Source organism: Balaenoptera musculus, chromosome 3 (assembly GCF_009873245.2).
Source record: "Balaenoptera musculus isolate JJ_BM4_2016_0621 chromosome 3, mBalMus1.pri.v3, whole genome shotgun sequence".
Classification (NCBI taxonomy): domain Eukaryota; kingdom Metazoa; phylum Chordata; class Mammalia; order Artiodactyla; family Balaenopteridae; genus Balaenoptera; species Balaenoptera musculus.
Window position 1 is genome coordinate 58,365,125 of NC_045787.1, and position 17,193 is coordinate 58,382,317.

The window sequence follows — 17,193 nt, forward strand, 5'->3', positions numbered from 1 at the left end:
GAAGGGCTACCCTCTTCCAGAGGTCAGGAGTGGGAAGGAAAACTCTCGGGAGAGGGCCCTTGCCAGAGCCCTGAGGGCAGATGAGGCTCTGGACTCCTCCCTCCTTCCTGGCTGCCCCTTCCCAGGTGAGGGAGCAACCACGTGCGGTGGGCATGCGTGTCCTAACCCACTGTGCCATCCTCGGTTTCCTCATCTGTGAAACCAGAGCACTGACTCAGATCTCTGCAGTCTGCTCCAACTCCAGCCTGTGAGGTCCCTGGTGCCCTGAGCTGAATGGGGACTTAACTCCCCGTCCGTCCCTTCCTTCCCCAGAGACCGTCCTCCTCCCTGGTCTTTTACTATCCCAAAAGTTTGGGGGAAGAAAATCTCTCTTATTATTAAACATACATACGTATTCAACTATGTTAATGCCCCACATCTTTCCTCATGGGCAGAGTCTTTGCTCTACACATGGACAGAACACACAAGTGATTCTGGCTTCACCAGAATTGGCTAGATCCACTCCAGTGAAGGAGGCTTGCTAGGCTGCCACCCAATTATAGAACTAGACTTTATCATTTGTGGTTTTTGTTAGACCAGGAATACACACAATGTATAAAAGTAAGAAAATATCAATAAGCTAAAAACTTACAATTTGTTTATAATCCCCCCAAAGAAAGAGAACTCTGTTAACATTTTGGTGCATTTCCTGCCTTCTAGACTTCTAGCAGTTTTGCCACAGGGAGATTTTATGGGTATTTGATGTATGACACTTGTGTCGCTGTTCCATGTTGGTGTAGATTTTTGATAGGTCTGTCAGTGTAAGTTCGATGTTGTGGATAATGAGCCCCCAGAGGGGCACATTGCCACCTAAAAGTGGGTCTTTAGTAAATGCTTGTTGATATTAATTATGTTAACATCCCAAGCATGTTGACCATATGCTCTAGTAGCAAGAGTCCTGGGCTAGATGCTACTGCCCAGCTGTGTGACCCTTGGGAAGTTGCTTCCTCTCTCTGGTTTAGGAGTTGGGCTAGATTATAACCAATGTTCCTTTCTGTGCTAAAATTTTAGAATTGTCTTCACATCAGTATTCCTTTCAGTGGGTGGTTAAGATGGGTGATTTTCTTGTGATTTCATATATTTCTCTGAAACATTCTTATCCTCTTCATGGGAAAGTGGTTATTCAAGAAAGAAATTAGAAGTCTTGCACTCCTTTATACACTATAATGTAGGAAACTTACAAAATAGAGAAAAGCATCGAGAAGCCAATAAAAATAAGCTCTAATCCCTCTGTCTAGACATTATTATTCTTAACATCACCAATGCATTTCCTTCTTTCCCTCTGTTTTTTTCTATAAATTGAGCTCAGCTAGATAGTGTTATTTCCTAAGGTTTTTAATGTTGTATCATAAGCATTTTTCATTTTTAAAAATCTCTGAAATTATTTTTTATTGTGGCAAAATAAACATAACATAAAATTTACCATTGTAACCATATAAGTGTACAATTCCGTGGCATTAAGTACACTGACAATGTGCATAACTCTCACACCATCCATCTCCAGAGCTTTATCTTCCCAGACTGGAACTCCACACTCATTGAACAGTAACTCCTCATTCCCTCCTCCCCCTTCTCCTGGAAAGCACCATTTCACTTTGTCTCTATGAACTTGACTACTCTAGGTATCCCATATTGAAATCATTTTAAAAAATCATTTGTGATGGTTGCCTACTATTCCAATATGTCGATATACCATAATTTATCTCATGAGTTTCCTTATTAAACATGTAACTTCCTTTCAATTTTTCATTGTTATAAATAACACTGCAGTGAATGTCTCCTGTACCTGTTTAAAAATATGTGACCTTATCTATTTTCCCTTATTCCTGTGTAGGACACCTTTGCTTTCTCTTTGTCTTTTTACTATGCAAGTTTTTTCTCTCCTTAACATGCTTGGATTACATTTTTGAACTTTCTCATGTCAGAGGCCGCAAACTCCTTTGCATGTAACTGCTGATCTTGGAAATGTGGAACTGGTGGAAACCCTGCGGAAGGCGGGCAGTGACCTAAAGGTTGTTAACAAGGTGAGTTCGTGGGCTTCACTCTGTTTAGCTGAGCTGGTTGCTGAGTCCTCCCTGTCGGCTGTAAGCCTTGAGAGGTAGTATTACCACATCCTTTGCGAAATGGACACAAATTGGAGAGACCTTGTATCTTGATAGTAACATCCCAATTTTAATTGAGATAAGTTGGTAAGAATTTTTACTCTCAACAGTAAAATATACATTTTAAAAATTCAAATTATTTATTAGTTTTTTGAAAAGATGATAGATTCACATGGTTCAAGAATTTAAAAATTAGTAAAAGTTTTACAGTAAAAATTTCCCATCTACCCCATCCCTATTTGTCTGGCTCTCATACTATCCTTGCCATACATACCCATTATTGTAAGTTTCTTCTGTTCTTGCCAGAATTTCTTTATGCATATAACAGCAAACATAAATATATTATATTCTTATTCCATTCCTCCATCCTTTTTACACAACTGTGGATACCTATACATATTGTCCTACATTTAGCTTTTTTCCCTTACCAGTATAAAGCAAAGATCATTCCATATAAGTACATGGAAAGTTTCTTCTATTTTATACAGCTACATAATAGACTGTGGTGTGGTTATATCATAATTTGTTTAGTTATCAACTGATGGGCATATAAGTTGTCCTTAAGCTTTTGCTATTATAAATAGAACTGCAATAAATAAATTTATATGTGTCTAAACTTGTTTTTTAAATTTATTTAAAAATTTTTAATTGTTGTAAAATACACACAATATAAAATGTACCATCTTGACCATTTATTTTATATCTTTATTTAATTTATTCATTTCCTATTTTCTTTTTTTTCTTGGCTGTGCTGCGTGGCTTGCGGGATCATAGTTCCCCAAGCAGGGATTGAACCCGGGCCCTGGGCAGTGAAAGCTTGGAGTCCCAACCATTGGACTGACAGGGAATTCCTGTAACCATTTTTAAATGTCCATTTCTGTAGCGTTAAGAATATTCACTTTGTTATACAACCAATCTCCAGAACTCGTTCATCTTGCAAAACTGAAACTCTATGACAACAACATTCATTTCCTCATCCCTCAGCCCCATTCCACTTCCTGTCTCTATGAATTTGACTATGCTGGGTACCTCATCTAGCTGGAATGGTACAATATTTTCCCTTTTGGGACTGTGTCCTCAGGGCTTAACCAAGTTGCAGCATGTGTTAGAATTTTCTTTCTTTTTAAGGCTGAATACTATTCCCTTGTATGTATATGCCACATTTTGTTTATCTGTTCATCCATGGAGAGGCATTTGGGTTGCTTGCACCCTTAGGCCATTGTGTAGGTGTGTTTTTAAAGACAGACAGCTTTGTTTCTTTCACGTGATGCAGTTCCGCAGGCTCAGCCATGGCAGGGTTGGGGTTCCAGCTTTACTGAAAGATGTAGAAGAAGACACTGTGTGGCCCCCTTGGCTAGGTACTCACTCACATCTTAGCTCAATCCTTCCATCTCCTTTGTGAGGCAGACGAAATTATCCCAGTTTATAACAGAAGAAGAAAATTATCCCCCCAGGCTAGGTACTCACTCACATCTTAGCCCAATTCTCCCATCTCCTTTGTGAGGCAGACGAAATTATCCCGGTTTATAAGAGAAGATTTGATGACATCAGGGCCATTGTAAGAGGCAGAGCTGAGCTTCAAAGCCAAGGCTACTGGCTGCTTGGCTGCCCAGCACTTCCAGAAGTTGCAGTTTTTCCTTCCTGGTCTTCGCCCTCACTAGTCATCAGCTCAGTGCATCCCTTGTTCCCAGTGCAAGCCTGTGTCCTCCCTCGTCTGTCCTCCCTAGAATCACACATTGCATGTTTGTGGGATCTGAAGTAGTGATATGTTATTTTACTTGTCTCGGTCAGTTTTCTTTTTCTGATCATGAAAGTAATACAATTTGGAAAACATAGAAAAGCATAGGGGAGGAAAACACAATCACCCATATTTCTATCACTTAGGTGGAATTCCACCATTAGTGGCTCATTAACTTCTGTTAACATTTAGCGTTAGTATTAACATTTAACATTTGTAGCTAAATGTTAATAGCTTCTCCTGCTTTCTTTTATTCTACTTTGTCAATAACATTAACACCTCCAGGGCAGTCTGGTGAGTAGAGAATCTATAGCATTGGGCAGGGAACTTATGTTGGGCCCCCATTGCAAGTGGACTGGATATTCCAGTGAACATGTCTGTGCTACAGCTTGATTCTGTTTTCAGAACAAAAGCCACAGTTTCCTGGGCCTCCCAGTCTGATTTCCCAGATTTCCTTTCTCCTCTTCCCTCTTTTCTCATCGCGTCTGGTGCCTAGCTGGCACCCAGGACATATGTAATTAATGAATAAAAACTGTCTTTTCTGCCTGTTCCCACAATTTTTACCAAAGATAAGTGACTGTTTCTAAGACTGAATTAAGGTCTGCTCTGGATAGAAAAAAAGGAGCCAAGTTTTGGTATAAAGCTGACTTTCCCTGTCCTCTCAGCCTGTGGCATCACAAAGCTCTCCGAGGGCCACCCACCCTCAACAGCACAAGTATTTGGATTTCTACTCCAGCTATACTCCCTGTGAAGATTTTCCTATGAGCTTGAAACCTCTGGCTCCCAGAATGCTGCCTTCCCAAAATAGGCTAATTATGGTGATTCAGATGGCTTTACAAGCCAGAATTTAGATAGCATACAATTAGAGGCTTGCTAAATGCCTGCAAAATGCAGTTCTTCCTAATTTCATTACTGTCTCTTTTGATTAGACGCTGATTACTTTCAGCTCTAATTTTCAGGCTCACCTGGGTCTCAGTTCCTGGAGTAGCAGACAAATCATTTGAATTGGTGGCAGTTGCATTTCACAAATACTCAGCCGTGTGAGAGAATTATCAGGATAAGTTTCTGCATCTCTAAGCATAGAAACATGGGTTTCTGAGGTTGGAACTTCTTCCGAGGTTACTTCTGACCATTCATTTAAATTATCTTCAGGATCCCTGAGCAGATTTTTCATGGGTCCTTTGGAAAACAAATGAGAACCACCATCTTTTGCTTGGGAAAAAAGTGTAGATGTATAGCTTGTGCACTGCATAAAATCTAGGGGACACTGCTTGCAAAGCTGTGTGCTGTAGCTTTGAACTATATCCATCTTGACCAAGGTATGTGATTTGTAATTTGTATAAGGTACCATGTGGGCGCCAGGCCATTCATGCCCCAAATTATGTCTAGAACAGCCTTTATTGCTCATTCCATTTGGTTAAGATTCCAACCCCAACCCCTCATCCTTGGTTAGAAGTGGTATGATATAATAGGAAAAAATTCTGGATAGGAGTCCAGTGAGCTGAATTCTGTATTATGTAGGGTTACCATTATTGATTGTATTCTGAATAAGATCCATCCCTTTTCTGTTTTATTACTCTGCCCTCCTCAACACATGGCTTTCACTTCTTGATCTAAAGTGGCTGTTCAGGCTCCTACCATCATGCAAGCATTCCACTGGGGGAGGAGGAAACTTTGAAGTTTCTTTCAAAGAAACTTCCCAGAAGTTGCATGTGCTGCTTCCATTTACATACCATTGGCCAGAACTTAGTTCACATACCCAAGGGTAAGGGAGACCAGGAAATGTTCGGGGTGGCCAAGTGCCCAGCTAAAATCAGGAGGTCTCTTTTAGAAGAAAAAGGCTATTTGTGGTGGGTGGGGCATGGGACACTGATTAAAGCCTCTGCCACAGGTGGGGTCAGACTTTGGAGGAGAAAAACGTATGATTACGTTATTTGCTGAGGACTTCACAGTGCAGTGAGCCAGGGAGACCCTGCGGGTCTTGGAGAAATACTTGGGTTCTCATTGATAGAGCAAGTGTAGAACGTTACCTGTTGATGTTGGGTGCCTAAGCCCAAATCCTTCCCCCTGCCCCATTGACACAGCACCTGACACTATCAATATCTAGCATCTCTTAGACGATTACCACACACAGCCCTAGACTGTGCCACACACAGTCCTAAGGACCCTATACGAGTTATCACACTTGCCCCTCACCACTACACAGAGGGGTAGTTATGGAGACCTAGGGAAGCTGAGGACTGGCCCAAATTTGCCCTGCAAGGAAGCAGTAGGATCAAGATTTGAATCCAGGCCCCCTTGTTCCAAAGCTAGAGCTCCTAACCAGTTGGCCGCATTGCCTGACTCTTTGATTTTTGGCTTTTAGCAAGGGAAGGCTGCCCTGGCTGTGGCCGCCAGGAGCAACTGCAGCCTCATCGTGGACACGCTCATTAAAGCCAAGAGGTGCTACGCCTGGAGAGAGGTAAGGAGGGCCGAATTCAGCTCAGTGAGGGCCTCTTCTGCAGCCCCCTCTTCTTACAGGGCAGGGTGGGGTCTGTGTAATTCTTTTTTCTGCTCTAGTGGGCAGGGCCCTGGTTAGTGTGTTATAGCTGTCCCTTCTGTCCTGTGCTGTCCAATTTGCGGCGTGGACAGCTGCCTCTCTTCCCCTCCATCCTTTGTCAGGACCAGTGGTTGCAACTGAAGTGTGCAGAGCTCAGTTGGGCCAAGCAGGCCAGTCCACGTTGGCTCTAAGGAGCCTGGCATGCATGCCCCGGGTGGTTGGCTGCTGGCTGTGCCTGCTGTCACGGAGTCTCTGGCTATGGTCCCTTCTGGAAGCTCCCAGACTCGCATTCTACTGAGTGGTAAGGAAGTTCATATTTAGGGTTTTGCAGTTTTCCACGTACCGCTGTGCCAGCTACCCAGCACTCAAGTATTCTGCGATGGTCACGAAAACCTTATTCATCTTGAGAATACAAAAACTTGTCTCCAAGACATTCCTTCTGTCTTCTTTCATCAGTACTCCCTCTGATAGCTGCCACTCACGCAGCTTGTCAGTAGAATGCCTTTCCCTCCAAGATTCAAGTCTATGCCCTCGGGCAGGAATTTCATCACCAGACACCACCCTCTGCTGCCGTCCTAGACTGAATGTCCACTCTGGTCCAATAGGCTGGAGCCAGAATTTAGGTCCTAGTCCCTCACATGTCTACCCCTGAGGAGCCTTAAGCCCGGACTGTTTTCTAATTTGCCAGTCCTGAGAAATGTCCCTTAAATCCTTAAGGGGAATTGATTTGCCTCTTTGCTCGCAGTACTGTTTAATTGGCTCAGTAGTCCTGATATATGGGCATCAGTTTAAAGGCCACACTATCCTCCCCCGACTTTTCTTATTTGCCTGTAGGGCAAAACAAAACAAAATAACATTTGACAATTAGAATTCTGTTTAATCGCTCTCCTTCCTCCTCTTATTTCTAGTCTCTCTTCTTTTTCCTCTTCCTCTTTGTCCTAGCCTCATTCTCGTTTTCTTAGATCATCACTGTATTTTATTGAGGATGACTTTCCCAAGTTCCGTCTTTGTTTTCACGTTTTCTTTAAAAATAGGAATATTCATTGGTTCTATTTTTAATTCCTCTAGCATTTTTAGATTCTTTTTCCTAGATGAGAATAAATTATTTTTCCAACAGATGAATAAGCCCTCTTTCCTAACAAATCTTAAGATGTGAGAGTTGGATGAACTTTGAAAATCATAAATAATGCATACATGTAGCTGAAGCAGACCCCCAGAAATGCTAAGATTTGTTAACCCTGGTGACAACTGGGACCCTGAGATCTGGAGTGGGAAGAAGACTTGTTTTTTTAATATACAGCCTTAAAAATTTTTTTAACCAAATATATTTATTGTTATTTATTATTTAAAATTCCCTTTGTTATTAAACAAGTTTATATCCTGGCCTAATATAAAATGGTTCCTAATGAAAAGATTAAAAAGATGATTGGAATTTCCCCTCTCATATCCATTTACCCATCTACCTAACCACCTAATCATCCATCATTAAATTCAATGGTTCAGAGCTTCCTTGGTAGCACAGTGGTAAAGAATCCGCCTGCCAATGCAGGGGGCACGGGTTCGATCCCTGGTCCAGGAAGATCCCACATGCCTCGGAGCAACTAAGCCTGTGCGCCACAACTACTGAGCCTGCGCTCTAGAGCCAACGAGCCACAACTACTGAGCCCGCGTGCCACAACTACTGAAACCCACGTCCCTAGAGCCCGTGCTCCGCAACAAGAGAAGCCACTGCAATGAGAAGCCCCCGCACCACAACGAAGAGTAGCCCCTGCTCACTGCAACTAGAGAAAGCCCGTGTGCAGCAACAAGAGACCCAAGGCAGCCAAAATAAATAAATAAATAAATAATAAAATAAATAAATTTATATTAAAAAAATATTCAATGGTTCAGAGGTAAATGGGAGCTTCCTAAAATCGTGGCTTATGCTATTTTAATTTCCTCCAGTTCTGGCTTATGTTATTCCTGCAAATAGTTCAGTGCTTTGCAGACAAGTTATTAATGCTTCCACTGACTGCTGAAAAAGACCTGGGCTTTCCAAATCCCTGGCCCTTTCTGTGGAAGCCTGAAGGACTGCCCAGGCCAATCCTGGAACACACAAAGCAGGCATGTTTCTCAAAGAAATAAAAGTGCTGTAATGCGGAGTTGAAAGCAGAGGCATTTTGTATTCTTCCCTTTAACTGGTGGTGTTTGGGGTTTTAATCTTCTTGGATTTAACATTTTCAGGAGATGGAACGAGGAGAAAAGGAAAAAGGGCAGTGCCCACAGCTCCTAAGTTTCTGGATCTCCCACCCTCGGCTTTACCTCTTTTAGGATTTCCTGGGGGCCAGGCACTGTGGGAGTAGAGCAAGGCTGGGGTGAAGAAGACCCTGAAAAAATTATGGGAAATGAACTCCTCCCACTCCTATTCCAACTTCTGTTCACAAAGTCCAGATATCGGAGAACGGTCTTGCTGTTCTCCTTGGCCAAGTTTCCCAGGAGACTGTAGGCCTTCCGGAGGAGGTCACTGATGCTGTGAGGGTGCAGGCCGGTCCCTGCTGGTGGCTGGGGCACCAGCCTCACCACGTTCTTCTCATAGGGTTCCAAAACCAGGTCCCCATATCCCTTTAGTCCACTCCCTGCCCCAGCATTGACTCCTGTATGGCTGTTCAGAGTACCTTTCACTGACTCACTTTTATTTAAATGAAAGATAAAGATAAAATTCACTATCTGTAAAAGAGGAAAGGAGAATAGATAGGAAGTCCCAAACCTCTTGGAGGGCTCTGTGTCCTGCGTGTCCCTTATCCCCACTGTCCAGAGGAAGGCTTGTCTGGAGCCCTGCTGGCATGTGTATGACAAGGGCAGCCATAGGAAACCATGACCCCAGCTTTCACTTTGAGATTTTCTCAGTTGTTTTGGTTGGATTCTATAGGACTCTGGTGGATTCTTTTTTGTTTTTTGTGAGTTTTTTGGGTGGATTCTTAAAAAGGGACAAAAGGAATCTTTGACAAATCAGAAAACAAGAATCAATCCAGGCACGGTGCTCCTGGGCTGAGCCTGCTGCAGGGCTGTAATACAAAATGATCCGGAGCCTGTGTTCTCCACTGCTCGGCCCCCAGAGTTAGGATGCTCATTTGCTCTCCTCCCAGTCACCAGAGAGCAGGATGCATGGAGGGATCAGCTATGGGGTCTTATCAAGAATACATCCAATCTGGGCCCCACTGAAACTTTGATGTGAGAGAATCAAACACCCCAAAGAAGAAAAAGGGATATGGTTGAAAGTAACGCCTTTAAAGATGCATTTGTTGTTGTGACATTTCTGTAGTCAACATACCCCCTCTGTTTTCTTCTGGGGTGGTAAGCAGGCTGGGATAGAGGCAGGCGATACAGCATGGCAAAATCCCTCACATTTCCTGTGTCAGACAGACTCCAGCTTTCTTTTTTTTTTTTTTAAATTAATTAATTAATTAATTGGCTGCATTGGATCTTCATTGCTGTGCAGGGGCTTTCTCTAGTTGCGGGCGAGCGGGGGCTACTCTCTGTTGCGGTTGTGGACTTCTCATTGTGGTGGCTTCTTGTTGTGGAGCACAAGCTCTAGGCACGTGGGCTCAGTAGTTGTAGCGCACGGGCTTAGTTGCTCCGCGGCATGTGGGATCTTCCCAGACCAGGGCTCGAACCAGTGTCCCCTGCATTGGCAGGCAGATTCTTAACCACTGCACCACCAGGGAAGTCCAGACTCCAGCTTTCTATTTCAGACATTTGTCTCTATCTTGGATGACAAAAAAATGATCCAGTTATAGTTAATATTGAAAACATAGTCTCAGTTACCATTCTGTGGGTTACATCTGAAAAAATATATACGTATATACTCTGAAATAAGGCAATCAGCAGAAAATGTCTGAAATCATCTGATACAATTACCTTCAATCTAGGAGCATGGTGAGAACATCGAGGACCCATCAACCAGCTTTACTCTGACGTTCAAGCAAGATCACAGTCAGGAGACCAGGCACATTTGCAGTCTCCGCTGGCACCTGGCTTACCGTCAGCAGAAGGCCAACGAGTGGCAGAGGCTGGCCCATTTGTGGAACTTTACAGACGCCCAGATCAGAGCCATTGAGGAGCAGTGGTCAGGTCAGCATGGCCCAGGAGATGTGGGCAGGAGGCATTCGGTATTAGGAAGAGCCATCCTTACTGGTGCCCATCTTCCAAGTGGGTGTCCAGTGCTCTTGATAAGCAACAGACTGCAGGGGCCCAGGAGTGGGGACAGTTAGCTTCGGACCACGGAGGTGATTGGGAACCTGCAGACTGCTAGTACTCACGGGAATCTGCAGTAGACTGAAGTTTGCAAAGGATGATTGCTTTTATTAAGCCATATTGAAAAGGTGGCATTTAGCCTAGAAGGAAATTAAGGTTCCCAACTGAATTGGGCACGAAGGAAGCAAGGATTTAACAGTTGGCTTGTCACTGGGAAGCCACCTGATTTCTGGAGTTCCTTGAGATCATCCTGGGGTGAACTGATTCATTCCCTAACAAGAGGCTCACTGTTTAGGGCTTCCACACCAGGAAGGAATCCCTTAAACCAGGCCTGGGGCAAGGGGTTCTTGTAGGTCATGGCCTTGGTGAGACCAGGTGTCCCATGAGAGACGTGTGGGATAGAGACCCATGGCTCTCTTGGTTAGAGGATTCCAAGCCATGGAATCATTTCAGCCAGACTCCAGCTGTCAGAATTAGTGAGGTCGGAGTCCTTAGCTTTGCTTTTTTATGATTTGACCCAAACCTAGGAAATACAGAAAGCTCGTTTGCATTATCAACTAATTAGCTTTAAAAAGAAAGAAGTGAAGATTTTTCTTGGCAAAACTTTTTATTCAGAGCACTGTCCTTACATGGTTGTCATGAGATGTGAATGAGTCCCATGCTCAGGGGGTGATCGCATTATTGATTGCTGGGGATTGGGGATAGCAGAACCACAGCCCATGGGCACATGCTACTTATACCACACACAAGTAAATTATGACACTTTTATTGCTAATTCTAAGGATACATTTTCACGTGAAAAAAATGGAAGATAATGCATTGAAAATGTTGAATAGTGACTACAGTTTCTAAAAAGATTTCTTTTGTATTGTTAAGATTTCTCCTTGTTGCTAATTAGGCACACAGTGTTCTGTGAAGTCTTTAGGAAAATGGAGTTGCCTTCTGGAAATTTCTCTTGACCTAAAAAATTGATTTGGAAATGTAGTGTGCTTTCAGAGTACTTGCCATCAGGATAAGGGGAGTTTTGATGTGTTTCATTCACACATTACGGAGGCCTAGAGTGTGTTTAGCTGTGCCAGGGGAAGATACATCAGCTCTGTAAGCCATGGTGCATGTTTGATGGAATTGATAATGTAGTTGGCATGATAATAGTAACATTCACAATCCAATTACATTGTAACCCTGGGTTATGCTACTGGCACAATGGAGTTGGTGGGCTTTTGAGCAAAGGAATGACACGTTGATGATGGTATTTAAGAAAAATTAGTCTGGCAGCAGCAAGATTTAAGAAAGAACTGGATTCACCTAGGAGTACATTTTTTTAAAAAATTTATTTATTTATTCTGTTGCGCCGGGTCTTTGTTGCTGCGTGCAGGATCTCTGTGGCCGAGTGCAGGCTATTTAGTTGTGGCTTGTGGGCTCTTTAGTTGCAGCTTGTGGGATCTAGTTCCCTGACCAGGGATCGAACCTAGGCCCCCTGCACTGGGAGTGCAGAGTCTTAACCACTGGACCACCAGGGAAGTCCCTAGGAGTACATTCTTCATGCATATAGTTTGTTCTCCCTGAAATGCCTGCCCCTCTAACAGTCTGTGCAGCGGATTTCCTCCCCAGAGCTCAGGCCCTCCTCATCTCGGCATCTGGTAGAGGTAGGAACCTGGCACGGGTTTGTAACTGTGACCTCCAGCCGCGAGTGACCACGGTTCCCATCTCTGTATCCCAGCACTTCCCCCAACACCTCTCAGGGGTTAGGCATCTAGTGAGATCTGCCCGGTGAAGAGCCCTGGCCTGGCCGGGGGTTGCAGACGTCCACCAGAGGAGTTTCCTGGAAGCTGGACCGGCAGGTGGGTGCATGCTGGCTGCTTAGGGTGGTTCATGGGCGGCAGCAGCAGCAGGACCTGGGAGCTTACTCACCTGCAGATCCTCAACCCAGACTGGCTGAACCAGCATCTTCACTCTAATAAGACCCTCAGGTGAATTGCGCATCTTAAGTTTGAGAAGTGCTAGCCTCTAGCAGTGCCACCTGAACGTTGAAGAAAAGCTCCACATCTCTTTAAGATTGTCCCTCCCCTCTCTCATCCTCAGCTTTCGTCTGTGTTAAGCACAGCAGGTGCGTGGCAAGTGCTGAGAGACTCCAAACTCTGGTCCCCCTAGAAGTACCAGTGAGGCGACTGGAAGGGCTTTCATCTGCTGGGCTTCTTATCTCACAGCTGCCAGGGGAGGAATGAACATGCAACCACAGTCATATGGAACTTGCGTTAGAACTGAGTTCACAGTAAGGAGGTGTCGGCATCTGCCCTTTGTGCTTGCCACGGGGGAGGAGAGCTTCTGTGAACACGGCCACGGGGCTCTGCTCATCTGGCTGCACGGGGCCCTGGTGACACAGGCCACGCCTGTCAAGCACCTGTACGAAGAGCTGGTGTGCGCGGGCTTCTCAGAACTAGCTGGTGAGTTACTGTTTTCAACAGATGGGAACTCCCGCTCTCTTAAAATGGTAGGGGACGGTCGGCAAAAGTGCTCCCCTGAGCCACAGCAGTCCCAGCTTGGTGTCAGAACATGCAGCTTCTCCTTTGGTGACTTAATCAGCCCTGGTCCCCTTGTTAGCCTGGTGGTTCTGTGTCATTCCCCTGCTGGGCATTTGAAAAGTGTAGGAGCACTTTTGTGTGTGTGCGTGTGTGGGAGGGGTGCGGGTGGGAGGATGGGAGCAGGAGTGCTAAACCATCTTATAGGACAGAGCTCTACAACTGAGAATTGTCTTGCTCAACATGCCTGTTCCTCTTGGGAACTCTGCAAGTTAGTATGTTTGAAAAAGTTATTTCTGTGCTGAGAGAAAAGAGCAGACAGGCAATTACTTTGCCAGCTGGGATTACTGCTAAAAATCACTCTGCCAAAGACCATACTGTCAGGGAAGATGCTTTGGAAACTTATCACCATTATTTTCGCTGGTGTAGTTTTACCTGAAACTGAGAACATAAATGCACATCAGATCACGGATCCGATATTCAGTTTCAAGCAGTGGTAGGTACGAGGAATAGTGCATGGATTATGCCTACCTTCCATGACATTATCCTCCTAGCTCTGGGTTTGTTCCCTCAACTTTGAACTTATTCATTTCTATGAAAGAGTGTCCACAAGAACTCTCAGGGAAGGCTGAGAGGCAGCCCACTGCAGTGGGTGAGGGCGTGTACTCCGGAGCGAGACTGTGTGAGCTTATAGCTGAACTCCAACAAATAATGGGCTGTGATTTTGAGCCAGTTCTGTACAGAACTCACTCTGCCGGCATTCTCAGTTATTAACTAGGAAAGTGTCTGTGTCAAAGGGCTGTTGTGGGATTAATGGTGCCTGACGTGTAGCCAAGTGCTTCATAAATGTTAGCTATTAATCATGTTATCTCATTTTTTCCAGAAAAGACTCGTCAGTTTAAAAGTGAAACTGACTCAAGGCCCAAGAAATGTGCAGTTTCATAAATGCCTAAAGAAATTGTATTTAAATGATTTTCCATTCAGTATTCAGTCCTCTTAAATTCAGTTCTTGAAATAAAGTTCTTCCTTTAAGAATAAAGAACTTCCCCGTAAAGTTCTTCCAACAGTAGTATTGATTTTCCTTTCAACTGTGAAGATGGCAGTGACAGGATTCTCTAACAGATGAAAAAATGATATTACACTTTCCAACCACTGAAAAGTCAATTTTTTTGGTTTTGCTTAAGGCAAGTTGTATATGATTTTCCCATTTCTGTCATTTGATGCAACATAATACGTGATAACATATCTAGTGATAGAATAACCTAGGATTTTGTATATCGTGTTTTAAAAAATTATGATGGTGGGAACATTATGGTAAATGAAAAACCCAGGGTTTTAGAATAGACAGACATGGTTTTGAATCATGGTTTTGCCATTTATTAGCTGTGAGCCTTTGGGTGTGCTAACATTCAAGTTCTCAGATCTTTAGTTTCCTTCTCTATAGGATGGGGGAAAGGTCTATCTCTTCTATAATATTGAGGTGATGATGAAGGGAGAATGCCTGTGAAATGCCTAACCTCATATCCATAGTATTGAAATCATTAACGGTTATTTCTATTTCATAAGAGAAACTTGCTTTGGAAATTTAGTTACTGTTGGCTTTAAATAACACCTATGTGTAATATATCACTTAAGACCAGAGGTGTATGCACCAATGTTTTTTAATCTCTTGGTGATGTAATTACAGGTGATTTTCATTATCTTTGTACTTTTGGTACTTTCCAATATTTTTTAAACTATTAACCACACATTATTTTTGTAATCTGAGAAAGTTCTGAAATATGAAATCAAGTATCAATTTCTATCAGCTTATGTGCACCTGTTCATTATAATTTAAGGCTCTCCATTATCAAATTCTGACTCTAAGTCTATAAGACCAGAAATAAAATCACGAGCAATGTCAGTCCATTTATTATATCATGAATTTATAGTTCTACATCTTCATCTCATGCTGATTGTGAATGGTAAGCTTAATTTTAAAACAGGTAATATGTTCACGATTATAAAAAGTTTTTAGAACGGTATTTAGTGAAAAGCATTGTCTCCACCTGTTCTTCAGTATGGCCAGTTTCCACTGACTTTGCTTCAAAATCTGGGTAACCTCTTTATGCAATAATAAGCAAATATGACTACATACTCTTACTGCTTTTTTTTTTTTGTTTTTTTTTTTATAAATTTATTTATTTTATTTATTTATTTTTGGCTGCGTTGGGTCTTCGTTGCTGCGTGCAGGCTTTTCTCTAGTTGCGTTGAGCGGGGGCTACTCTTCGTTGCGGTGCACGGGCTTCTCATGGCAGTGGCTGCTCTTGTTGCAGAGCGCGGGCTCTAGGTGCGCAGGCTTCAGTAGTTGTGGCTCACGGGCTTAGTTGCTCCGCGGCATGTGGGATCTTCCCGGCCCATGGCTCAAACCCGTGTCCCCTGCATCGGCAGGCGGATTCTTAACCACTGCGCCAGCAGGGAAGCCCTTACTGCTTGTTTTAATTGTTGAATTTAAGTTGAATTAGGCTAACACTAATTACTTCGTGCTGTAGACAATATACAATTTCTAGAGTTTAGATAAAGCTTTAAAAGATGCTTACAATATTTTTTTTTTTTAAAACCTATTGATCTGTGATTTAAATTTATTTTATTTATTTATTTTTGGCTGCATTGGGTCTTCGTTGCTGCGCACGGGCTTTCTCTAGTTGCGGCGAGCGGGGGCTATTCTCTTCGTTGTGGTGTGCGGGCTTCTCATTGTGGTGGCTTCTAGAGCCCAGGCTCAGTAGTTGTGGTGCACGGGCTTAGTTGCTCCGCGGCATGTGGGATCTTCCCGCACCAGAGCTCGAACCCGTGTCCCCTGCATTGGCAGGTGGACTCTTAACCACTGTGCCACCAGGGAAGCCGCTTACTGAACACCATTCCTAGTTGTCATGTAAGTTCCTTAAAAAGCAGAGCCCAAGACCAAAGTTTATGAGCAACTGCTTTTTTCAGGAGTGTAGATCCAAGGAAGCAGGAGTGAAGGAAAAAGGAAGTGAGATGGGGAAGGAGGGAGAGCCAAGACCAGCAAGATTTACCAAATTGGCCAACACTTGGTATCAGGAACAACTGATTATTTGACCTCAAGAATGGACTAGTGCATCTCAGGACAATTCATATGGGGAGAAAGTAAGAATTGATCTGTTTACCCCAATGGGATGTTAATTCCAGGCTGCATATGAGTGGAGCCTGCCGGTATCTCGACTCTGAGTGGACAGGGACGCTCTGGGGAGGAGCATGCCCATGGTACAGGCAGCAGGAGATGAGGTGCTGCTGATTTGTGCTTATTGAAACCCAAAAGGCGCTGTCTGCCACCAGTGGTAGCTGGCCACAACCCAAAAGAAGCGCTGCATAAGAAGGATCTAATACTCTTTAAGACACAGCCAGATACCTGTATAGTTCAAAAAAGCCTTGGTGTGTCCTTAAGAAAATGGGATATTTGCCAGTCTCACATTGATTCTCTCATGTCCTATTACAACATGAGGCAATAGAAAAACTATTTCCAATAGTAAAGTTAGAGCACAGGGCTAGGTCATGTTCAGACTGAAAGAGGCTGAAACCATCCACTTCTGTTAAAGATATGGAAACTGAGGCTGTTCACAAGTTCCTCAGAATCCACTTTTCTTTTTTTTTCAGTTTTTAAATTTTTTAATTTGTTTCAAAGTTAAACCCAAGACATATTGACTTCACTGGGAAATCCAGTGAAGGTTTGCTGAATTGTCCAGGCCTGTACCATCACAGGACAATGTTTGGATGTTCAGAGCAAAAAAAATTTCAATGCTATAGAGTTTCAAAAAGGTAAGAAAGAACATTTGAAATAGGATCATTCTAACAGGAAATTTCTTTTTTTTTTTTTAAAGATTTTTTTTTTGATGTGGACCGTTTTTAAAGTCTTTATTGAATTTGTTACAATATTGCTTCTGTTTTCTGTTTTGGTTTTTTGGCCACGAGGCATGTGGGATCTTAGCTCCCTGACCAGGGGTCGAACCCACACCCCCTGCATTGGAA

General features: G+C 43.4%; 1 protein-coding gene across 1 annotated transcript in view; it reads left to right on the forward strand.

Annotated features, from left to right (window-relative positions):
- The window catches only part of ANKDD1B (ankyrin repeat and death domain containing 1B), a 55,652-nt gene extending 41,468 nt beyond the window's left edge, over positions 1 to 14,184 (forward strand). The window contains 5 exon segments of the mRNA XM_036847269.1: positions 1,965 to 2,063; positions 6,245 to 6,340; positions 10,327 to 10,548; positions 12,969 to 13,095; positions 14,054 to 14,184. Coding sequence (XP_036703164.1) covers positions 1,965 to 2,063; positions 6,245 to 6,340; positions 10,327 to 10,548; positions 12,969 to 13,095; positions 14,054 to 14,115 — 606 coding nt within the window. The 3' untranslated portion in view covers positions 14,116 to 14,184.
- Positions 14,185 to 17,193: the final 3,009 nt, after the last annotated feature.